The sequence below is a fragment of the Pseudopodoces humilis genome, chromosome 5, assembly GCF_049639895.1.
Source record: "Pseudopodoces humilis isolate 2021_Gansu_Grassland_sample_001 chromosome 5, ASM4963989v1, whole genome shotgun sequence".
Classification (NCBI taxonomy): Eukaryota; Metazoa; Chordata; class Aves; order Passeriformes; family Paridae; genus Pseudopodoces; species Pseudopodoces humilis.
The window spans coordinates 53724296-53750018 of NC_142204.1; the positions used below are offsets into that span (position 1 = coordinate 53724296).

Sequence of the window (25723 nt, forward strand, 5' to 3'; positions counted from 1 at the left end):
CCTTTAGAGTTAAACCACAAATTGAACTCTAGTGACAGCAAATCTGAATTATCTAACCTCAGCAACACTGCTCAGGGGTGAAGTCAAACAAAACAAAGGCTGTACCAGACCCTGAAGGACAGTAATTTTAATTATATTCAAACAGAGAACATATGAAACGTATTTTAAACCACGTCTTTGCCTTACACGTGTTGCTTACCCAGGCCTATTTATTACAGAGCTAGTGAGAAGGTTGGTCTTGTCCGTACTCCAGCGCTGCAATCATTTCAAACCACTGCTGCAACAATTCCATTCCAGTTCACTTCAGCCATGCACAGGACCACTTGCTCTGAGCACCTGAACCAAGTGTATGCTGGTTTTTATTTAACTATATGAAATACTGTTGTAACTTGTGGTCTGACCCTGGGATGATTTGGGGACCCCTCAGCTCCGGACAGAGGCCATACAAAAGCTCACTTTTGGACTCCCAGCTCTACCAGCTACAGCTTCTCGTACTCCTTAACAATTTGATGCAGCAGCCGATGGCACCTCACAGGAACCTGAGCATAAACGCAAAACGGGCCCCCGTGAGGGTTCGCACCGTGGCGGGGAAGAGACGGCCGGGAGGGGTTTGGTCCCCACCGCAAGGACTCGCATGGACAGCGAGAGCCTCGGCACCTGCCTCCCTGTCCGGACACGCTCGGCCGCCGCCGGGACACCGCGACCCTCGCGCCTCAGCCTCGGTGGAGAGCTGCCCCAGACGCCGGCGCAGGAGGGGACGCAGGGCGCCGCGGGGCCGGGGCCGCTCCCAGTGCCGGTCCCCCGCGCTGAGGGGGGCGGCGGGCGGGGCTGCGCGGGGCGGGCGCGGGCGGTGCCGCTCGCTCAGGCCCAGCCCCTCAGCGCAGCCCGGCTCGGCGGAGCCGGCCGCTCCCGCTCCCCCGGCCCGGGCTCTTTGTCGGCGTGTGCCGGCGGGGGTCGGCAGCGCCATGTCCTCCCCCCAGAATGGCTTCTACCGGCAGGAGATCACCAAGACCCTCTGGGAAGTGCGGGACCGCTACCGGGACCTGCAGCCGGTGGGGTCCGGCGCCTACGGAGCCGTGTGGTGAGCGGGGCGGCGGGGGGCAGCCCGGGGGCGGGCGGCGGCGGCGGCTTCTGTCCCGGCCCGGGGGGTGCTGCCGGGCCCGGCCCTGTGGCGTGTTGCTCCCTGCCAACTTTTCCCGGTTGTTGGACCCGGGCTGGCCCCGCCCAGTGCTGCTGGCCCCTCGGGGGCAGAGGGGCGGCCAGGTGAACAGCGGGGCCGCCCCGGACCGGCCTGTTCGCTTGTTCCGTCCCTGGAGCGAGCAGAGACCGGAGCGCTGTCCCAGCCCTGCCGGGGAGCGCTGCCCGCGGCACCCCGGAGCGGCAGCGTCCCTGAAGCTCGGGGTGTTGTAGCCCTTGGGGTGGGCCCCTTGGTTTGGCTCTGCATTGGTGGTGCGTTTGGGCGTTTTATGGGGTTTTTTGTCTTACTTTTGGCTTGGGGGTTTTTCTTTTTCCACTCCGCAGATGTTTCTCTTTAAAGCTTTTGATAATTGTCTACATTTCATCACAGAGTCTGGCAGGCTTTAAACGATCGAAATGAGATGGCTGCTGGCGGAGGTGCTTTGGGGAGGTGGTCTGCCCCCGTGGCACGGGCGGCTGCGGGCCGAGAGCCCGGCAGCGCGGGGTAGGATGCAGCCGCTGCCCGGTGCTGGCCGGGTTTGCTGAGGTCTGCAGACTTGCTTCGGTCCTTGCTCACCAGACTATTTTCCCTTAAAGCTCAGCCGTCGATGGAAGAAGTGGTACCAAAGTGGCCATTAAGAAATTGTACCGGCCGTTTCAGTCTGAACTCTTTGCCAAACGAGCTTACCGAGAGCTGCGTCTCCTGAAACACATGAAGCATGAAAACGTGAGTTAAGTTGTTAGCTCAAAACCACAGCTTAGGCGCTCTAAATCAAAGAAAATATGTAGATTTGGACAAGGCAGATGTGTAGCTGAATGGAATAATGGAATCTTTCAGCCTGGTTTTTTATCTGCCTATCCTACAAACTTCAATTCACACAAACGAGAATATCCTGTGGGAAACACCACTTAATTTCCACGTAGGAAAGATTGGGTGGGGAACATTAGGACCACAGTGCAATATGCTCAGTGCTAATGAGAGGGATTAAAGACCAGAAATTACATTCTCCATTACTATGTTCGTGTGTGTTGTGGGAGAATACAGAGCACAGATCCATGGGTTTCAGGTGCCAGCATCTTCTTTTCCTCTTTTTTTTTCTTTTTTTTTTTTTTTTATTCCCTTGGGCTTGCATGAAGATGCACATACCCATATTTTTTGGGGATAGGTTAGAGTTTTTCTCTATTTTTTATTTTTCATGAAGCATTTGAACCTTTCAGGCTGATAGTAATGGGAAATGGGGAAGGTCTGCAAATTACTAAACAAATTCCTTTACTGTGAAGTAGAGAATAGGTAATAGAATTCTGAACATAATTCCCATGTAACATCAAAGAACAGCTGTAGAAAGAAGTACTGAAAGTGTGATTGGGAGAGTGATTCATGATCCCAATACTGCTTAGGGGTTTAGGAAAAATAAAGAGGAAGTTTGTGCAAAAATAGGATTTATGGAGTGAAAGCATGGATTCCAGCTGAGAAGAGTCCCAGAGTCACAGTAGTAGTTTTAAGTGCTGTTCATGAAGAATGCATATGGGATAAAAAACCCATATAGTTTGGAGGGAGTTGTTAAAATTATGCATAAGAACATAGTTTAAAATGTTAGTTGATGTGGAATATTAGAGCATACTTCCATTCAGAGGGCCTTCACAAAAAGCTGAGACATCAAAAGTGAGGATGAGAGAAAGTGGTAATAACAATAACTGGTCATTGCCATTAAACATTATAATACTAATATTGTGAGTACAAACTAGGTTTGTTTGAGGAATAGTCTGTGGGCTATTCTGACAGTCCAGATGGAAAAAGAGCTTTTTGTAGGCTTAAGAAACTCTGCTTGTTTTAATCTAAAACTTTTAGTCTGATTACTTCAAAGTAACTGCCTTATAACCAGTGCTGCATATGTTTAGGAGTTAATGTTTGCAGAAAACTTCTGTATATGGGCTTTAATACTCTCAGCATTTTCTTTAGTGAACTTTTGGGAGCAGAGCAGCCCGTGCAGTTGCCAAGCTCCTAACTGTGTCCAGAATTTTGAGATTATTTTTCTTCCACTTCCCAGAATAATCTGTTTGGTAGCATTTTCCACTCTTAGCAGGTTTTATGAAGTGTATGCCCTTTTGAACAATACCCTAGAACTCCGCTGTGGGATCAATTAATAATTAAAGAGTTCAGAAGAAAATGCTCACTGGGGAACCTAAGGACAATCTGTACAAGTTACAGATCAATATATATGAAGGAAGGGAATGATTTACAATCTTGGGAAACAGTTTGGGCCACAGAAAGAAGAGGTTTATGTACTAAGGAAAAGTTTTAGCATGAATTATGGCATTTACTTATTAGAGAACAAAGACAAAATAAATGATCCTGCAGGGATTGGAGGCAGAAACTGACTGTTCCACCCATCTGTGATGAGACTGACATGGCAGTACAGCCATTAAGACAATTCCTGTCTGCCACCCCAGCCTCACTCCCTTTTGTCAGTTGTGTTGGCCATGGTGAATTAGAAGCAGCAGCAATGCCTTTTAGGATTTTCAGTTCGTGAGCTGATCTCAAGGGTACTCCGTTAGCTGTTCTACCCATCCAAAATTAAACCAGAATGGCAGTATTGCTTCTCATTGTGATTTTCAGCCCGACCCTTTAGACCCACAGTCGCTCTGTCAAAGAGCTTTGCTTCTTTTTGCATATGTCATAGAAACATAGAACCACAAAATGGCCTGCATTGAAAGGGATATGAAAGATCATCTAGTTCTAACCCTTCTGCTGTGGACAGGGATACCTTTCACTAAACCAGGTTGCTCAGAACCCCATCCAGCCTGACCTTGAACACTTCCAGGGATGGGGCATCCACAACTTCTCTGGGCAGGCTGTTCCACTATCTCACCACTGTCACAGTTAAGACTTTCCTTCTGTTTATTTGATAGTTAAAATTACATCCAGTTCACTCTTCTGACCTGTTTTTGATTCAAAATTACTTCTGTAATCATGAGGCATTTGATATTTGCTTTTATGGAAAGTTTCATGTTTTATTTTTTCACTATGATTACCTCTCAGTGGACCATCTCTACCCCTCGTAGCTTTCAGGGAATTTTTGTGTTAAGCATACAGCAATACATTATCACAGTTTATTTAACCTTATGCTGTATTCAGAATGATGTAAGAAATTATAATGGTCTGACACATTGTGTTAAAAATAGCAGCTCTGATCCTCCATTAAGATAGCAGAAGATACCATTAAACCTGTGTCTCAGTGATACAATTCATCAGCATGTCAGTGAAGAAAAATGGAGGAAAATTAATGCTTAATACCCTAGATGACCTCCGTTATAGCCCCTTTGAGAAATATGCTCATCTTTTTATGCAGAAGGATTGTAGGATGACCAGAAATCCTGTAAAAGCAAATACAGGAGTAATTCTACCGAATTTTATTGGATTTGTATTTCACTTTGTAGGGAAGCTAAGTCACAGGTCAATTTGCTTATCTATTCAGGCATTTTCAGGAGGAGGTGACTGGTTGCTGGCATACCACCTTTCATTAGACCTTTGCTCTCTGTAAGATCTCTCAAGTAAATGTAGTGAGGCATATTTCTATGTAGACCATGTATTGAGGAATGTTCCTGTATGAACTGTGCAGACTTGATCACATGGGACTTCTCATCAGCCCTTGGCAAACAAATCCAAAGAAGTGTGGAGGGCCAAGAGACAGAGGCTGTGTGTGAAGAGGATGAGACTTGCCTGTTAAGAGATAAATTGGTCTTTAATGGCACTGGTATGATTTATTTATTTTTTTTGTAGGCCTTTTAATTTGAGAGGACACGGGATGTTTCCAAAACTCCATAAGCTGTTTCTTCTACTAAGCAGTCTAACCCAGATCAATTCCTAAGACATTGTCAGAAAGAAAAGTTTGTTTCCAGTAGGATATGCTGCTAGATCACTCTGCAGCTGTATAAATAGCTGGTATATGGAAGGGCATGGTATGGAAATAAGGAGTAAACACAGTTAAGGCAAAATGAAGAAAGCACTTCTTGGAGTTGTTTTTCTCCTTCATTTAATCATGCTAGTTTGTAGTATTCATCCTACCACAGTCTTAGCAGCTCTTCATTATTTCATTCACATCTGCTGAATCTTGTACAGAGGAGCAGTCTTTTTACCTTCAGGAAATACTTTCCATTAGTGCTGCTTCTGTTCCATGTTTCTGTCCATTTTGAGTTCATTTGAAATGAGGACCTTTAAAATTTACCTATTATAGCTCTGGCTTAAAACCAAAAGCAGTGAAAATATGTCCAGCATAACTTTGGCCCTGGCTTTAGCTCTCAAACATTTGCATAGCTCTACATTTGTGTATTTTTCTGCAGTTAATGGAGATGTCTGTGTATGCAGAGTGAAACCCAGACAAGTAAGTGGAGGTGCAGAGCCTCTAGTTTCTTTTGGCAAACAACTTGGATTTTCTTATACATTTGGACTGTAAGTGATACCTTGATACCTGCTTTGTTGAAACAAGTGCACAGTTGTTTGCAGTGGTCCAGCCCTGGTGCTCTCCTCATCTTCAGTTTGTTTAGAGAAGTTTTCAAGCAGGAATGCAGAATAGCTGGCAAGGAGAGATGGCACTGGTGAGAGGAAGAGCAACGGGTCATGCTGATGGCTCATGTCAGAACAGAGTGGGGTTTTTGCAAAGTGTGGTGTTTGTACATAGGTATATGCCTATGTGTACATATAGGCACCCACGGGAATCCTAATGCAGTTCTGCCAGTTAGTCTGAATGTGTTTCTGGTGTAAAATTTCTGACAAATGCCCATTAAACATTTCTTGGGTCAGTTAATATTCTACAGATGTTTTCACTTCCTAGAAAGTCTGTATGTAAGAGGCCACCGCTGTATTTGTTTAAAGGTACTCTATATTATGCTCTCATTCATTGCTCAGAGTGGAAATTATTCTCTGGTGTATTCCCACATCTGAAGACCAGTGTGTGTTTTGTATTATGAGAAGCATGTAGCATTTTCTTCCTCTTTGGAAGGAATTGGATATCTAGCAGACACCAAGTTATCTGTCTCTCTGCAGTTGCATTTCTGAGGATGGTACACTTTTAGGTTGGCTGCTTTTTAATTCTGTTTTCTTTTTTATTTTGAAAAAATAAAAAGAGTGTCAACCAGGGGAAGAATTAGTTCCAGAGAAAATAGTTGGTCACAATATGTTCTTGCTTGAGAAAAATCTTAAATCTGTCACCCTTTGCAGTTCTTCCAGCCTGACATGAGCAGTGGAAAGCAACAGCATCTGCAGTGTACAGACTCAGACCAACAAGGGAGTTGTAGATGAGTGATGCTGTAATGGATGAGAGTGTGCTCACTGTGTTAGAAGAGGTTTCCTGCAGCAAGTCCTGCAGGACTGCACCAAATAAAAATTCACATTCTTTGGGTACATCTATGCCACTGAAGTGCATATATTTCCTGTTTGGAAATGGCAGATCTCCTTATTTGTCCTTATGAAAGCAAAAACACAGTTATAACTGGGCAGTTTATTGTTGTCAAAAATTTGTAAGGGAGAAACACTCCTGTCTGCGTTTCTGCAGGCTGAAAGCACATCTAGGGAGCTAACAGGACACTGGAGTAATTTAATTTTGGTACTCAAAAGTCAGTAAGTCAGCATAGTAATTTCTGCCTATTTTCCTAACTAGACTAATAGGTGCTTTACGTAGGCTGGGCTTCAGCTGGTAGCCATTTATTCACACCCAGCCTTGGCTACTGGTAAAGCAGACTGATGAGCTCATTCCATGACATGGAAATACGAAAAGCAGCACTGAAACCCAAACTTTCTCTTTTGATTGCCATCCAGTCTAGAGATGAAGATGAGTCTGTCTGCAGGATTTGAATCTGTCCAGTGTTGCATATGAATCCTTTGAAGGAAGAGTGTGGTGATGCTCATGGTTATGGCTTGCGAGTGTCAGTGTGCTGACTGGGAGGAGAAAAGGAGGTCTTGCAGGCATCCCTCATCACTGTGAGGGAGAAAGGTGACTGTGGTACAAGCCTTGGCATGAATAGTAAAAATTTTAAAAAGATTGAGAGTTCTTAGTGTAATAAAAGGATGCAGGTGCCCATGATGAGAACAGCACAGGAACACGAAGTTAATCCTACAGAAAATTTAATGTGACATAATATGTAGTTCAGCAAGGCTCTCTCTTAAGAAATGTACTTCCGTGTTTAGCCTGAGTGCTCAAGCCACTCAGCTTCATTGTGTTTTCATGCATAACATCTTCAAGAGAAAGCAGCACTTACTGTATGAGAGATGTAACCTACATTACTTATTAATTTATACTAGATTCAGGTTTTTTCTTGATGTAGTGCTGCTTATATCAGAAACTGTCTTTTACAGTAATGTAATGCATCAGTTCTTGAATAGAAGTAATCCAATACATCAAAGTGCAGGGGAGGGTAGAGGTAATGAACTATTCAGCATTGTGCTTTGCTGTTGGAATAGTGTTTGGAAAAGAGGTCATCAGAGAAAGGAAGGGCAGAAACCACCCTACCAATGTGGACCTGTTATTTATTTGTTAACAGCAGTAAAGTTGGTGAGTGTGGTCAGGGGACGCACACAGTAGGGTTAAGAAAGGCTGGAGATGCTGATACCCAGATCCTGCTGGCTTCAAAGTAAATATATTGGGCGAAAGCATACCTGTGGAAAACCAGTTAGACCAGTAGATACGTAGTTTTGTGGATCATCTCTTTTATGAAGACAGGCTGGGAGGGTTGAAGTTGTTCTACCTGGAGAAGGCTCTGGAGGGACCTTAGAGCAGCCTTCCAGTACACAAACAGGGCTACAAGAGAGCTGGAGAGGAACTTTTTACAAGCACACATAGTGACAGGACAAGGGACAACAGTTTAAACTGAAAGAGGATAGATTTAGATTGTACGTAAGGAAGAAATTCTTTACTGTGAGAGTTGTGAGGTACTGGCATAGGTTGTTCAAAGAAGATGTGGATGCTTCATCCCTAGAAGTGTCCAAGGCTGAGTTGGATGGGGCTTTGGGCAGCCTGCTCTAGTGGAAAGTGTCCCTGCTGATGGTAGGGGATTAGAACTACATGAGATTAAAGGTCCCTTCCAATCCAAACCAATCTGTAGATCTATGGAAGTGACTCAGTATTACACCCTATCCTTGAGATAAAAGCTATTAGAGTACTTCAGTGCAGGCTGAAGAAATCCAGATTATTTTTAAGTCAAATGTACAGTAGATACATTCTTTGTGGGCTTATTTATTTGAGACATTGCCTCTTGGCAGAGTTAATTGGGGTAAAAATAAGGTGCTGAAAGGCAGCACTGCTGCTGATTTCCACAGATGTTTTTCATTACCATTGCAGAGTGTACTAGATTCATTCCTTAGCTGGGCTTCCATATCTGCTAGTGTCAGTAATTGTGCTGGTTAACACCAAAAATGTATTTATAGAAGGTTTCACAGATATCTCTGTTACATTTTATATAGGAAACACTATAAAAATAAATTATTCTTTTCATTGTTTATAGCTTTTATTTTAGTGCTGGACCATCAAAAAGTTCCTTACAAATAATTGAGAGGTTTCAAACAGAAACAGGATTTTCCATCATATTGTAGGGGAGGGAGTTGACTACACTGTCCGTTTCTTTCCCTTTTCCTGAACAAGTAGCTGGAGCTGTATCTTTAGAAGATTTATTTTATCCCATATTTCCTTGTGCTTAATATTGCTGAAAAAATCCCTGGCCTAAATGGAAATATGAATGACTCTGCTTCAGCACAGGAAAATAATCCTAGCCACAATTATTAAATAAAGATCACTGAGGAAAAGGAAATTAGTGCTTCACTTTCATTTTAAAATTGATTAACTATTAGTATGCCTTATTATTTTGGACACCAAGATGGATTTCAGGACTTTCAGAAAACTGAGCTTGTAAAGCAAGAGAAGTATTGTGAAATCCTTAGAATATTTCAAGAGTTTCCTGGTTCATTATTTGAAATTCCCTTCTTTGGGAGCTGAGCATTGGTCTTGGTGGCTTCATTCACTGTAGAGGATTTGCAGCAATGATAGGTTTGTCTCCATAAGTTTGCAGCCTTACCTCAGCAATAATGAACATCAGGCAGCATTAAGTACCAGGAGCTCTGTTTACTTGAATAGATGTGCATTAGAATGTTACTGAACTTCATTAGTGAGTTTTGGGGTTAGTATGTTCTACATGGAAACATGTTCTTCATGCTCCTGTGTTTCACTGGGGTGCCTGATAATGCCTTGGTGTACAGATGCATGTCATAGAGCAGCCACACTATTTGATCCTCCTCTGTGTCCCTTCTCATTGTGGTGTCCCACTGTCTTTCACTGAATGTCATCACATTCAGATGTGATGGAGTTTATTTTCTTCTGGTTCTTACCTAGGTGTATGAGGGCATGGAAATACCTGCTCAAGGAGAACAAGTAAGACTTTTGAGAAAGTGGGGGTTGGTAAGGAAGGATACATATTAAATAATATTACTGCTAGAATGTTAACTTCCTTCTTCATATATGTACATCTGAGGAGAGCATAAAACTTCTGTGGCTCTGTATGCTCTGTGCCTCTGTTTGTGTACACACACTGCCTTAGGAAATGCCTGTAGAGCTGTGTTATACTCCACTTTTGCAGAGTATATCTTTGTAATCCTGTCCTCCTTTCTCTCACTACCTCCACAGAGAAAAGGAAAACCTAATGTAAAACTGACATAAAAAAGAAAATTCTCACTGTTACGTTAACGCTAGAGGTATTACATCAAATAATAACCACATCCTCTGTGGGTTTAATGATTGTTTTATAGTACTTATTTCTCTTTAATTAGTTTCATATAACCAGCCCAGGTAAATATTATTAGTGACTTTTTTTCAAAGGTATATGTGGCTACAAAGAAAGGGAGTTGTGATTTTCTGCCTTCATCTTTATTAGTTTTTCTATCTTCTTCATCATTATGACATTCTGATAATATCCAGGCTAACCATAGTAAGTCTGCCCTTAATGTGGAAAGACTAAAAATATGTGCAATAAGGATTTCATTGTGGTTGGGGATTTAAAGCTTTAAATAATTTGTCCTTTTCTTGCATTTCCTCCCTCCATTTCTGCTCATGCTTCTCTTTATTTTCACTTTTTTTTTAAAGATAACTGATTTGGATGAGTTCTTGATGTACAGTCTAATGTCTGTATGGCCACAAAGGTGGGGTTCAACAAGGTTGTAAAGCTTATTAGTCTTTTAGCTTGCTTCTAGCAAAGTCCTGCACAACCTCATGTTGCTAATAACAGCAAAGTTGTGGGTTCAATCCCCTTCCAGGCCGTTCACACAAGAGTTGTACTTGATGATCTATATGAGTCCCTTCCAGCTCAAAATATTTTGTGATTCTGTGACATAGCAGCCTGCACTTGGGAAACACTACAAGCACTCTTGAGGCTTGGGAGTCTTCCTCTGATGAGACAGAAATGGTCATGAGTTAGCGGCAGGGGTAGAAAAGAGACTCAAAAAAGAAACAGCTCAAAGCCTGTGTTATTTAGGCACTGCCTGTGTAAAGCAGCATCTAAACTAAAATTTAGCTTTAGATCATTCCAGCTATTTATTTTTGAGCATTGAGTTCTGTATATTTAATTTTCTGGTGTTCAATGGGCTTGAAAGAAGCATTGGTATTTAGTGTAATGCACCCAGTCAGTTTGTGTAGTTCTCCCAAAAAACTATACTAATAGGAAAAGCTGTGGTGGAAAATCCATTTTACAAGATTATTATTTCTTTGTTCAGTGATAGAATGCTTTTGTTTGACAAAAAAAACTCTTTGGAGAACCTAAGGTATAAGCCATAGTAAATCATATAAAGTCCTTGCTAATTTTCTCTCAATAAAAACAGTTTAGTTCTAGCTTCTTCTTTGGACTTCCAAGAAGCTATTGTAGTCTATATACCTAAATTACCCTGTTACTGAAATTAGAAGATATTTAAAGTGCACTTCATTGATAATCATCAGACCAAGCTAGGTGCAGAGCACTTAAAAGTGCTTCATATTATAAACTGATTCTTCTGGTTTATTTTCAACACTTTAGTAGTTAAAGTGATAAAACACTGTCTCCCCTTACATAAAACAGTTAGCCTCTGAACTTGTAGTTCCAGTAGATATTTATATTTTTTTATCACAGGGTAAAGCTGCCATCTGAATTATAAAATCTAACACAACAAATCCTGGCACTACTTTAGGTATTCTTTCTGCCATGTTAATGCCTGTAGCTAATGTCTTACTATATTTTAGATTATATTTTTTCACTTACTAGGTAATTTAGGCTTTATTGTGCCAAATCAGCCATTAATTTTATTTTTTTATTTTTTTTAAGGTCATTGGAATTTTGGATGTATTCACACCAGATGTAACACTGGAAAAGTTTAATGACTTGTAAGTTCCAAGTTATTTGTTTTTTGGAGCAGAACATTGTTGCTTTGCTTTTTTAAATAGAGAATTTCAAAACTGTTGCTTCATGGACTTTCTTTTTCTGAGTTTCATCTTAATATGACTCTTACATGCAACTTTGGTGGGCTGGAGTTTCAGATTGTCATTTGAACCAGTTTCCTGTCTTGCAAGGTGTGTATTTCTTTCAGCCCTTAGTAAATGGCAATTTAGTGAATTCCCTAATCCACCATATAAATACTGATTTCTTACCCTAAGGCCCAGGTTGCTCAAATGGTAGGACAATTCTTAACCCAGTCAGGTAGGCTGAAAGTTACCCTACTACATGGTACATATCTCAGTGGGACCCATCCGAATTCAAGGATCAGTTCAAAAGTGCTGGTGCTGCCGATTTTTTTAGTGTTTGTCTGCATTGTGGTCTGTTGTGCCCTGTGACTGTTTCCCCATTCAGTGGTCCAAACAGCATCTGATACAGGTTGTTTCTACCTCATCTCCCTGACCTTTTGGTGCTATTACACAAGATGCTTAACATGTCTGCTGATTTATTTGTTTACTGCTACAATTCTGATGAATTAGAGTTGCTAGAGAAACAGTGCTCAGAAATCCTTTTGGGTTTGATGTAGGTTTCCTGTGTTAGTAGAACTGTTCTGGATTTTTATCTAGTGTATCTATGTTTCCTAAACAACCTTGTGTATTTATATGTTAACAAAGAAAGCTATCTGACAGAAAAATGTAGAAAATGAAGTATGGGAAACATGGAGCATATGTTCATATTGATCGTTGAGCCAAAAGGAATGTTGTCTGTATTGTCTATTGTGCTAGCATTTTATTCAGCATATGTAATAGAATGCACATGTTATATGATGAGCATTGAAGCACTGTCTTTTAAATGAGACCCAAAATCATCCTCCAGATTTTGCTAGTCTAATGAGGTGGTCATGACTGTGAGATCATTGTCTTGCATGAATGTGTTAGTTTTCTGTGTAGCTGTCTTTGATATATCGTGAGGCTTTTGGTCAGTTTCTTTCTAAGCTAGTTCTGATAACTATCAAATTTCCATAATCCGTGACAAAACTGGGCAGTACCTCTTTAACACAATTAGATAAAAACAGATGGGCTTGGACGGTAGGAGGATGATGTTGATGGAATTGTTTGGTAAATGGAATGATCCATAATTTTATACTGTAATTGAACTATAATATACAATTGTTTAAATTTACATGACAAAGTTAATCAAGTTAATCTGTTTGGTTTTCTTTCCTTTTTTTGTTTTGTTTTGTTTTAAGCTACCTCGTCATGCCATTTATGGGAACAGACTTGAGTAAGATAATGAAACATGAGAAATTAACTGAAGACCGAATCCAGTTCCTAGTATATCAGATGTTGAAAGGCTTAAAGGTTTGCCAGTTCTACTACTATTTTGATTTCACAGCCTTTTTTTCCTAGTAAACAGTTATGGAGAGCTATAAGCTCTTGTAATTTGCTAACTTGTAATTTAATAGCAGGATGAAATTTATCTCATCTAGTATAGAAAAAATATGTATTAAATCTAAATCATTATAAGTGCTATAATTCCCATTTTACAAATGCAGGAACTAAAGTCAGGTAAACTAAAACCAGGTTTGGGGGAAATTTGTTTAAGCTGGAGAAAATTCACGTCTAATCTGGACTTTGAATGTGGAGTTACAATTTCAGTTTTATAATTAGTTCCCTAGTCACAAAGCAATGTCTTAATAAGTGTTGTCTCAAGGACTGTGTAAGTGGAGTGGTCTGTTTAAGTTGCAGGTAACTGCCTGGGAAGAAGGTTTCCAGGAGAGGCATTCACCAGGGATGAAAAACATTTGTGCTAGCTTTACAGGCAAGCAATATGTGAACTGTAAATAATTAGCTTAGGTTGAGTGTAATGGAAAGGATGAATAATTAATTTAATTCCAGTGAAATGGCTTAGAAACATAGTTTGGTCCTAGTGACATAAACTATATGACAGAGGCCAGCAGAGCAGAACTTGCGGCCCCAAAGGTTGACACTGAAGTGTGTTGGATCAGTAAATGTGGAAGATAAATGGAGCAACTGTGTATGGTTGACATACATGGGAGGAAAACAAGCAGGAATTTATGAGGATGTATTGGGCAGGTTCGTGGCAAGGTTTGTTTGTTAGTGAAGCCTGCAGGAGTGGCTTCTGTGAGAGGATACCAGGAACTGCCTCCATGTTGAACAAAGTTCCAGCTGGCTCCAAGGCAGACCCACTGCAGGCTAAAACTGAGCCCATCAGTAGTATTCATGGCATGTCTGTGGTAATAGATTTAAGGAGGGATAAAAAAATGCTGTGAAGCGGCTGTGAGAGGGGAGTGAGAAAATGTGAAGCAGCATTGCAGGCACCAGGGTCAGTAAGGACAGAGGGGGAGAAGATGGTACAGGTGCTGGAGTAGAGATTTCCCAGCAGGTCATGAGGACCATGGTGGCGCAGATTGATCCTCTGCAACCCATGAAGGAACACGACAGAGTAACTATTCATACAGCAGCCATGGAGGACCCCATGCTGGGGCCCAGGGATGTGGCCTAAATGAAGCTGCATCCCACAGAAAGCCAGGCTGAAGCAGGCCCCTGGGAGGTTTTGTGGAAAGACCAATGGCCCATGGGGAACCCACACTGGAGCAGTCCACTCCTGAAGGACTGCATCCTGTGTAAAGAACACATGCTGAAAGAGTTCATGAAGGACTGTCTCCTGTGGGAGGGACATAAAAATAAAAGCAGTTACATGGCAACCAGTTACCAGCAGGAATTCTGAGATAGTAACTGTGATAGATCTTCTGTAAGAAGTGGTTTACCTGAATAGTTTCTTACCCCATGTTTTTGAGAGTACAGTTGTACTTACCTCGAAATTACCAGCAGAAAATAAAATATTATTCAGCTACTAGGCTGTTTTGTCACTTTTTACTACACAGCAAACTCTGGAGAACAGTCTTTACTGTATCTCTTCCATTAAATTTTGGATTCTCATCCAACCATTTCAGCCCGTACCTATTTGGAAATATTTTTAAGAAATAGGAATGGTCTGGTGTTTGAGGCACATTCTTGTAGCCTTCAAATCTTGTAGATTTCCTGTGCTGGGAAATGTGTTATGCTGAAAGCAGTGTTGCTAGCATGCAGACAAAAAAGAAAATGAGTCAGTAATTTGTTTATTCTTTTACAGATATCATCAGTAAATTAGCTGATTAAGAAAGGGTTAGCCAAGTTTTGCGTGAAAATCTTGTACTTTTTAAGGTCTGCTCTATCTGGTTAAAGGGTTAAAGACAACCCATCTGTGTTTACTTGGATTGCTTTTTTGGCGGGGCATGGGTAACAAACATACACTTTAGCTGGCATTCAGTAGAGGCATTATAAGGGAAAAATGCTTGCAACACCTGGGAAAGGGGAGTATGCCATTGTAGATCTTTGTGGTAAAACTCATCTTCTCAAGCTTAGCCTCTCATTTGTATGATGACTTTGTTGTTAACCTTCCAACTTTGATGGAGTCTATTCTGAGGGGGTTCTTTTTGTGTTAAAGATGTGACCTGCAATATGCATTTGTCCTTTGCAGGGTGTATAAGTACTTTATGGTATCTGTATTTATGTCTGGTCAAAGGCAAGGAGGCTGTTCATCATTTTTGTCACATTGCATATTCTACTGTAACAACCAGTTTACATGTGACAGTTAAACGCATGTAGGAAGAACTCTGCATGACTGATGTACTGTGAAGGGATAAGGGAGATTTTTGCTAAGCCCCCAGTTGTTTCACGCAGGCTTCACATCTACATTCTGTCTGTAGGCTGGTTCTGGACTGATTGTATACAATGGGCTCAACAGCCTTGCTTTTAAAAAACCTTTATGAATTGAGGTCACAACTGAGTTCATGAGGATTTGTATCAATTCTTCAGGCTTTGCTCTGCAAGTCTGTACAGTTCTTTTTTGTCAGTTCTTAACATTTTAGTGTCTTTTTTTCTACAGAGAATGAAATACTCATTTTCTTTCTTTGGTGAGCCTTGTAATTTATCAAAATTCAATGTGATGTGCCACCCCTTAAAAACAATGACATAGCTCTCCTTTGTCTGTTTCCTAGTCGAGCCTTAGTCTGGCATTAAATTTTACTTAAGTGTGAGCTTGCATCTTGGAAGGGCTTTCATAATTTCTTTTTTTGTTCTTGTTTGACAAAAAAGCTATGTATTGTCTAAGAGTACAGAAGGCAAGCTAAACACAAATGTCTGTATATGTAGGTGGAAAGAGACTGGAGCTTTCAGTCTTGGGTCCCTGTTCTGCAGGAATGCCAGCTGGGCTCTTGTTCATAGAGGTCTGGGGGAGGTGGCTGTCAGTCCTGTCTCTTTATTCATAGTGCTTGAAAAGGGGCAGACAGCTCTTGAGCCATACAAACGCCTGTTCTAGCTTCTTTTGCCATAGTTGTGGTAAGATGTACCTACTCTAGTTCTCTCGTTTTCTCATCTGTATTTACTGTCTTTTGTTCACATTTATGCTGGATTTTTTTTCTGCTTCTCTGCTTTCCCTTCCCCCTCTGACTCATTTCCTCTTCAGTTTTTACTTCCCTGCAAAGATGCTTTTCATTTTCATTTTGCATGTTGCCTAGAACACATTCTCCTCAGTCTTTACTAATTCCCTTTTGATTAGCTTTTTATTTTGTGTAGAGATTACATATAAAGAAAAGAATGCTTAAAATTTAGATGATTGTTGGATGACTTCCTAGCATGATCTGAAGCTTGCATTCCAGGATTTATGTGTGCTACCAGAAATTGTCTTTCAGATAATGTGCAGAGAGCTCCTGTGCTCCAAGGCACTTCAGTTGTGTTAACTGGGTTCTTGAATCAAATATGGTTCAGGTGAAGTGGTGAAAACACTGTGAAGGATATGCCTACTCTGTTGTGAATTGTTTTGCCATGTTGAGAATGAAGAATCTGTCAATAGATGGATAATTTAATGAGTAGAACAAGTAAGAACAGGATCCCATTTCAGAAGGCTATTGAACAGAAATGGAAAACTTTCTGAATGAAGACTGGCATAGTTCCAGTATTGCTACCTGCCAGGAGATTATGAAATAAAGTTAAAAAAAATACTGCTATTGTTAAAGGAACACTGCAGCGCAGCCCCAGTACTTCATCTTACAGAAAGGCTGATGTGTGCATTACCATCAGGAATAACTGCTGTTTCACATAACCTCAGCAGTGTTATGTTAAGAGGAGCATTAAGAAAACATAGAGCTTTCCCCAAAGTATTAACATGATTTTGGTGCTGTGAGCGCTCATAAAACCTTCAGTGGGGTGAGAATGCCAGCAAAACCATACTCTTGTCCCCAGACAGGTGAGATTTACTTAAACTGAAACTGTGAAGGATGCAGACCTTTTAATTCCTGTTTCTACATTCCACATTCTGAAGTGCCAAATGACTGGGTCTGCCAACTATTTCTTTTCTGTGTACAATCTTAGCAGCAAAAACTGACTATAGAATATTTTAAGCATCTGTTCTGAAAAATCAAGAGGCTTCAGTTAGAAGATACCGCAATAATTTAGAATGCAAGTAGACACTGTGATATCCTTGATCAAGACAGCTATGATAGAGGACATATTCTTCTAAATTTATTGGAAGTTTAGCTATTTACAGTTACATTTCTGGCTTGGGTTTGTTTTTTTTTCCTAAAGTACATATGGTCTTCACATACAATTGACAAACTTCCTCCTCCTCCCATCCCAGCTCACTTCGTGCACATCCATGACAGAACATTTTCTAGTTTTTTGTTTGCTGTAGTGGTTTTACAGCCAACATTCTGTGAAGCAGCCATGTGCCCTCAATGTCTTGTGTCAGCCCCAGGAAATCCTGTGCAGGGCTTTGGTATTTCCTATGGGTGATGTTAAACCTTTCCCAATCTGCAAGTAAGCTGCAGCAGGATCTACTGCAGATGCCAAGACAGGCCTGGGCTCTGGCACAGCAGTCAGTAGTGTGACTGTGCAGCAGCAGGGCTCTACCACAGCCTGGGCTGGACTGGTAAAGTTGTAGGCACAGGGTTAAAGGAATTGAGGGCTTTTTCTCCCCTCTCTCTTTTCAGAACCTTTGAGACCACATCTGGTGTGGCCAGTCAGGTGTAAGAGAGAACCGTCAGAGAATTTTTCAGTCACTGCTTTAGAAACTTGGCACCTTAAATGCAGATCTTGTGCTGCTTAGGTTGTGTGGGTTTTGTTTTAAGTTCAGAAATCTAAGTCTGAAAGGCACTTTGGTTCTGTCTGAAGAAGTTGTTTTTTTTTCTGTAGCTTTGCTTTCTTTGTCTTGGAGCTTCTCATCAGTTGGATTATGAGGACCCCTTTGCAGAGGGATGGTTGCATTTGTGAGGTTAATGGTGCATCCTGAGGGCTGCTGGGGAAGGTGGTCATCACTGTGGCTGATTTGCAATTATCATGCAAAGCTCCTTTCTACTGTGCATTTCTCTGACCTTATGCTGACTATTCCTGGTTGGTCTTCTCTGGCTCTGCCAGCTAGTTCCCAGTGACTCTGTTGCCACTTGTCCTATTCTTCAGGATGGAGTAAAATGAGTTCTTCAGGTGAAGCTGGAGGATTTGCATTCTATTCATCTTTTCTCAAGTGTTTTTGTTTAAAAGCTTTATTGTTCTCGTGTTTCTTAGCATCACTAGTATGGTCTGTGGGAGTTTCAGATCAGTTCCCCACACCTGAAGGGACTAGCACATCCCAGGCTGCTCTTAGAAACCATGTCCTCAATTCAGAACAACTTTCTGCATTTCGATCCTTGCAAGACATGCATAGATCTGAACTGTTAGTTACTGGAAGTTCCTTTTTGACTGTGACGAAAATAGTCTCTCCTAGGGTTTCATTCATTCAGCTGGTGAGAGAAACTGCATACCTCAGTGAGGAGCATTTGGTGAGTCATGGGTCCAAATATCTGTATTTTATCAGGTGTCATCCCAAAAGAACTAGTCCTGGGTGTTCAGTTTGTTGGTTTGGCTTTTTTGAGCCCTTAAATAGGTCACTGAATGGGTGATGTAAATATTCAAATAAAGAGAATGTCTTTGAACTTGACTTTCCATTGAGGAAATACTGAAGCATGTAGCAAGAATTGTGAGATAAGACCTTGACTGGCCTTCATCCCAGTGTTAATGGTCTCTTGAAAGCCAGTGCTGCTGAAGCATATGAATCTAAACTATGATGGCACACCAGAGACCCCTATTGCAGGAGAGCATTTCTGATACATAAAATAGCATGTTTCATTCTGATAAATAAATATCATACTCAAACTGATTTAGTGGTTTCTCATTATTAGGGGAGGGAAAGGACAAAATACTAGTATAATTATCTGTACATTAAAACCATAGCTAAAGGGATCTTCTGTGCAATAAATATTTTCTAATTTCTAATTTTCTAATTTTCTAATTTCTGTGAAAAACTATTTTTCTTCTACCCCAAGCAACTTTTAAATTCAGAACCTCAACTAAAAAATACTTTCTCTTTTTACAGTATATCCACTCATCAGGCATAATTCACAGGGTAAGTGGAAAAACATGAAAGATATTTATATTTTGTTAATATGAGTGATGTTTGTGTTAAAGCATACTTATAAATATGCCTGAAATTCTGTTCATAGGTTTTCTCAGTTGGTGCCTTTGATTTCTTCTTCAATGGGAGCAAAAATTGGCATGGCTATGTCAGTGTAAGCTGTCCACTCAAGTTGCACTGAATACAGCTTATATTTGGAGTTCCTAGTTTTCTTTGTAAGGTTGAGTTGTAAGTCTCCACAAGAACAAATAGTGTCTAAATTGAGATGGATAAGAGTTTTTTCTGGGTTTTTTTTGTTGTTGTTGTTTGAAGATTTTTTGTTTTTTTTTTTTTTTTTTTAATGAAGATTAAACTTTTAAAAACAGTGTTTTTCTTTAAACCTCTTATTAATGTTCAGAGTTTTGGAGGAACAATAGAAATGGAAAAAAATTGTCCAAAATTATAGAGACTTAAGAACTTACATTTTTTTCTGAGAGAAATTAAGCATTTGTTTCTTTTTGATTCCCTTCTCTGTATAAAGTTCACTTAAAATCACTTCTGCACTGTGAAGAAGGAGTCCTGAATGATGCCTTTGTGGTACTAAGCAGCATATCTTCCCCCAAAACTGCATTAGAACAGTAGAAATTGTCCATTTTTAATAAAGTATCAGGAGAACCATAGAAAATGTACATTGTATAGTAGATTTAAGCTGGACATGGCAACTACACAAACTGACAAAATAATGTAAGATGTTTTTACTTTTGCAACTGCTGGGATCATGGTCTAAACTTACCATTGCTTAGATTTCTTCTAAGGTCTCTCTTGATGACCCTTAAGCTTCTTGGTTACATTATGGCTTTTTGCACCAAATTGTTTCTCCCCAAGGCTCCTCTGATCTTAAAAAAACTCTGTATAAAACAGGTGGATCCCTGTTAAAAAGTTCAGAAAGAAGGTACTTCTAAAGATTTTGTGCTAAAGTGTATCAAACAAAGGTTTGAAAAATGTGAAGGAAAATGTATGTCTAATTATGTATGTCTGAGTCACTGATATTGCAATATCATCCTAGTCTTTGCCAACAGTCTTCCCTTTGCTAAACTTTACAGCTGTGGAAGATTAGAAATCTCTAAGGTGGCTTAAGAAACTTAAGGAAATACCTTTTTCATTTTGCAGCTGTATTGATTTTCTTAGGAAATTGATTTTCCACAGAAGAAAGCATAGGGTTTTATATAAAATCTTGTTTGATTCCTTCAGTACTCCTTCTAAGTCTGTCAGAGTAAGCAGCCTTTATAATGCCTATTTTGATATGCAACATGTACAGTCCAGAACTATATATGTGAATTGTTAACCTTGTGGTGTTAGTATTAAATGCAACAAATTTATGTCCAAACCCCTGTCGTAGAAAATTTAGTGAATTCCTTCACTGGCAAGTATTTTCCTGACTTCTAGCAGAAAAAAAAATAATTAATTTTTCTTGGGGGGAAAATATACTGGAAAAAAGCCAAATATATGCAAGTTTGCATCCTTGATTTTATTATTTATTATGACATCATTTTACCTGTTGCTGTTCAAAATAGTTACATAAAAACTATCAAACTAGAAAGAAAGACAGAAAGCAAAAAAGTGTATTTTATTGTCTTGCAGTAAAATAATAAAAAAAAAACCCATTCATTTAAAATCTGATTGCAGGATCTAAAGCCTGGAAACTTGGCAGTAAATGAAGACTGTGAATTGAAGGTAAGGTATGTTTGTGTGAAAAAGCAGATGGGTTAGAAGACAGAAGACAGCAGGTGCAGCAGCTGTGGACATACTGTGCTGGCTGGTTTCAGTGTTGGGCCAGGCTTTTTGCCCTTGAATCACAATTGGCCTGTATGTTCTCACAAAACAACACGGAATTTGAATGGGGTTTTTTGTGTCCTGATGTGTAAGGACACATCAGATCTTATGGCCAAGGTTTCATCTGTAAAAGAGACATAAGAGTTTATGGGAGTGATTCAGTTATGTGAGAATTTCAGCTTTGAATAAATAGAAAAAGTCTAATTCTATAAGCTGGGAGATACAGGAGATCAAAGGTAATGAAGGACACACTAAATTGAATAAAATAAAAGGTGATGCAAAGCACTACAGAAGTGTTTTTTAGCATGCAACATGCAAACTATATACTTGAATGTAGCCATTGTAATACAAATTTTGATCTTTGGATACGGACCTGAATGTTCCAGGGTCCTGTGATTTTAGCTTTCCTATGTAACACGAAAAGCCATTGACTTTTCCTGGCTTGTAGGTGGACAAATGGTGAGTGGATCCCAGGGTGATGGGAAAAGAGAAGAGAGTCTAGAAAAAACAGTTCTATATGGTTGTCTTCCCCCACACCACCAGCTGTACAATTATATTTTGAGATGCAGGCCAGGTGTCTCCTGATCTGTATCTACTTAACACTTTTTTTTTTTGCACACTCTCAAAGTCAGTTTATGCAGGCGCAGGATCACATTGCCAGGGATAGTGCAACCATTTCCCCTATGTCTGTGCAGTCAGCAGCTTCCCTTGCAGCAGCTCCAGATGATGAGACTGTAAGCAAGTTGGAACAATTCCTTGAATTGGTAATTAATTAGCTATCATTTTTTTCACAATGAGCTTTCTGATGCTCATTTTTCCCTCATCTGATGCTCTCAACTCCTACGTAAGTATCAGAAAAGTGACAGTAAAGGGTGTATGAGGGGAAGTCACCGCCCTTTCTGTAGTCTTAAAGTTACTTTCGTTAGTTACTGAAGCAATTTAGGAAAATTAAGTTTGCTGAGTCAAGGGAGACCTATCCTTGAGGAGCTGGGGAAAATTGGGTCATTCTTTCATAATTCACAAATTATGAAAAGGATTTTCAAATGTGTTCTGAAAATTGCTGTGGAAGTTCCAGCTGAAAAGTTGAAGTTGTGTGAGACATACAAAAGTTTTATATGAAGATAGTTGTTGAAATGGTACCATGTTAATATTAAGTACAAACAGGATACACTTGTTCTTGAGCTTAATGAAATGTAAATGAAAATAAGTAATGAAGTTAAAGCATAATAGACAAGAACTCTTTCTGCGATTTTCTGCTTCTACAGATCTACAAAACCAAATTATATTTTTGTTTTCAACTCTGTGTCAGAAGCCTTGGTAGATAAAATGCCTAAAATAATGTGACAGAACAGACTGTATCACTTCTGGCTTTGACCTGTTATATAATTTTTTTTCTTTTTCTTCCACTCTTCCTGCTGTCTTACTGGGAAAATAGATTGTGTGCTGAATATGTACAATAAAAGCCATAAAGGTGTACTTCGCCACTACAAAAATTTTGAGTCTAGTAAATCTTCAGTGCCCAAAGAATCAGCCACAATCAAGTGCATTTAATTGGTATGAATAAAAAAAATGTCTCCCTTGCATTCTATTCCTGTTTTTAAATTGATTGGTAATCAGCAGTTATAGGGAAAACATGGAAATTATATTTCCAGTATGGCAATAAAGATAAGCCATAATATTTTGTAGTCTTGATTTGTGAATGAAAATATAATTTTCCTTTTTGTTAAGGCATCGTTTTTGCCAGGGAATGATGAAACTATCCTGAAGTGCTTTAGAATGCTTAATTGCAGAGTGCATTACAAAAACATGAGTCTTGGTTTAGGAATGCTCAGGTGTCCCTATTAAAACCCCTGCCCTATCAATAAACATATGAAGCTGGATTCACATGACAAACTGGCTGTTCATGCAAAGCTTCATATTTAGTTGTGTGTGTGACCATGATTTATCTTCAATAGAACTTGACTTACCCACACCTCCCATTTCTTGATAGAAGCATGAACTTTCCAATAAATACAAACTGATTGTCGTTCCAGGAGTGGAATTTTCTCGCTGTTGTCTGCATCTTTTGATATACAGATGGGCCTTCTTAAGGCAAATTTTATAGAAATTGACAAAAGGCTATAACATTAATTTTTAATCTTGCTGCTGTACACATTGCTATATCTAGACAGAAATATCTAGATAATCTAGAGAATCTTAGCAATACACTGAGTTGTGCATAGCGCTTCAAAAAAATTGCATGGATCTTGCATTTCATACAAAAGGTTTTTCTGTAGTTGATGCTGGAGGTTGGAGAAGACTTGATGGGACTAAATGATGGTAAATCCCTACTCTTGCTCCCAGTTTTCAGTGTGACCTAGTGAAAGTCTTGTAGTTATTTCTACTTTGAGTTACTCATAAAGTAGAAATAACAATACCTTCTTGTATTGTTGGAACACACTCTTGAATAGTTGTGCCATCTGGGATGTGAGAGCAATGGACACTGTCTGAAGTGGGTGCTGTTCTTTTAGCTGTAACTTGATACAATGGTGATTCTGTGGTCAGGAAATTTTTTGCATTAAACGTGTAAAAGTAAATATTTTTAATTAAAAAGTGAATAATTTGTTTTCTTTACTGGTCTTACAGCTTTTGATGGTACCGTAGAAGTATGTAACTGGAAAAGACGTTATTCAATTATCTGTGCTACCTCTGTCTTGATTTTTAAAATGAGAACAAGACATTTCAATGAGAAAAAGATACAAAAATAAACTAATCTCTGCAGCTTGCTCCAGTTTTGGTTTTTTCCCCTACAGTTGTAAAGAACTGGATGAACTAGATAACAAGCTGTCTGATCTGAATGTGCCTTGTGCTTCCACTACAGATCCTGGATTTTGGATTGGCAAGACATACAGACAGTGAGATGACCGGCTATGTGGTTACAAGGTGGTATAGAGCCCCAGAGGTCATACTTAACTGGATGCATTATACTCAGACAGGTCAGTGTTCCTTCAGAAGTATCTTAACAGAGCTAAAGCATTCAGTGAATCAGATGATACAGTGCACCAAGACTTTGTTCCTGAAATTAATAAGAAATTGGAGGTAGAAATGACAGTATAATTATGCAACATTTCCTTGTAGATAAATTGCAGGTAATCATGTGGTGGTGAGTTTGGGTTTTTTTTATATATGTTTTCTGAGAGTAACAGGAAGTGCCAAGGTGATTAGAAAAAAAATATTTTAATTATACAGACATGACAGTCAGGCCTCTGTTCTTGTGTTTCTGTAAAGGTGTGCTGATTTTAATTTGAACAGGCAGGGGAAAATGGCAAATGGAGGGAATTCAAATAACACTAAGATAACCATAGAAGTTTTTGAAAGCATTGAAAATTTACTTCCTATGAGCCTGTTACTGAGAAACTCATTCTGCACATCACGAGATCATCTCCAGTTTGCTCATTAAAAAGTCTGTTGGTTTTACCTGTGTTGTTCATCATACTTGGCAAGGTACACATTTATTTTATAACAGGCTATAAAGGTAATTTTTATATTTATTTAAAATGTTTTAAATTAAACTTTATGCACACTTAAACAGACAAGTTAATTTGCCTCTTGGTCTTTTTCTCAGTTGACATCTGGTCTGTGGGCTGTATAATGGCTGAGATGATTACAGGGAGACCTCTGTTCAAGGGAAATGATCGTATCCTTCAGTGAATTTATGATACTGATGCGACAAAATTGAGAGGTTATGTGATACAGTAAGTCTTTTCAAAAACTGATGAGTATAAATCAAAATTAATAGTAAAATTGCTTGCAGCTTTCTCGTTAAATCATTATTTCATATCTGTGCCATTTTTTGCATACCTGCCAATTAAAACTTGTATTAGTGATTTTTTTCGGTAGAAGTTGTCTTTGAATTACACCTCAAATCATCAAGGAAAAGGCTTTGTGATAGTAGAAAAGCCTTTTATTTTTTTTTTCCTAGTACGTGCAATATATGTATTGATTGTTTAGATACTGTAATACTTTTGGACTGATTTTTGTCCAAACAATGCAGAACAGGTCTGATAATATTAGAAAACTTTGTGGATGATTCAATTATGTGTTCCCAAATTATAGGATATTTTCTTTGCCTTTTCTAAGAAAAATTGAGAACTTTCATCTTCTATAAGTCTTCTGTTCAGACATTAAATTAAGAGTTTTACATTATTCTCCAACAGCAAAGAAATGCATTACTTTTGCAGGATGCTTAGTTTCCTAATAGTGAAAGAATTTGTTCCTTATTTCTGGTATTCAGATCTGGACCAACTCACAGAAATAATGAAAATAACAGGTACACCAACTCAAGATTTTGTTCAAAAATTGCACAGTCAAGATGTAAGTATTCTGATTTGTCAGTTGATTTTTCCATGTCATAATTTTCCTTTAAGGCATACTCAGTTCTTTGACAGGCTGAGATAATGTGTATTGACTACTGAAACGGCCCTGATGCTCTTTCTTTGTCTTGATATGATTTGTGCACCCACAATAGCTACTGGAGATGGGGGCTAGAATGACAGAAAATTAGCAGAACATTAAATATTTCAGTATTCCAGTGTATACCATATAAACAGCTGAGCTGATACATGGAAACTTTTATTGTAAAGGTACTGAAAACGGGAAGATATTCAGAAAACCCAGTTGTTTGCAAATGTCCCTTTCCTATCCTTGTGTTGATGTTGTTCTAGAATCCTGAGGCCCTTACTATAAAGAACCTAAATTTATTCATTAGACTAACTGTACAATTTAAATACAAAGAAATCACTATATA

General features: G+C 39.5%; 1 protein-coding gene across 7 annotated transcripts in view; it reads left to right on the plus strand.

The window, feature by feature from the left end:
* Nucleotides 1-930: 930 nt before the first annotated feature.
* MAPK12 (mitogen-activated protein kinase 12) overlaps nt 931-25723 on the plus strand; it is a 30198-nt gene continuing 5405 nt past the window's right edge. For 3 of the 7 annotated variants that reach the window (XR_015772453.1, XM_088054775.1, XM_088054778.1), the window contains exons 1-10: nt 931-1081; nt 1774-1903; nt 11509-11567; nt 12866-12977; nt 19087-19116; nt 19214-19279; nt 20791-20838; nt 23798-23912; nt 24542-24613; nt 25178-25290. Coding sequence is in view for 6 of the 7 variants with exons in the window: in XM_088054775.1 (XP_087910901.1) it covers nt 966-1081; nt 1774-1903; nt 11509-11567; nt 12866-12977; nt 19087-19116; nt 19214-19279; nt 20791-20838; nt 23798-23912; nt 24542-24613; nt 25178-25290 (861 nt within the window). In the remaining variant the exon portion in view is untranslated. The remainder of the gene's footprint in view (nt 1082-1773; nt 1904-11508; nt 11568-12865; nt 12978-19086; nt 19117-19213; nt 19280-20790; nt 20839-23797; nt 23913-24541; nt 24614-25177; nt 25291-25723) is intronic. The other 4 variants (XM_088054776.1, XM_014248958.2, XM_088054777.1 and 1 more) reach the window with 4 other exon arrangements.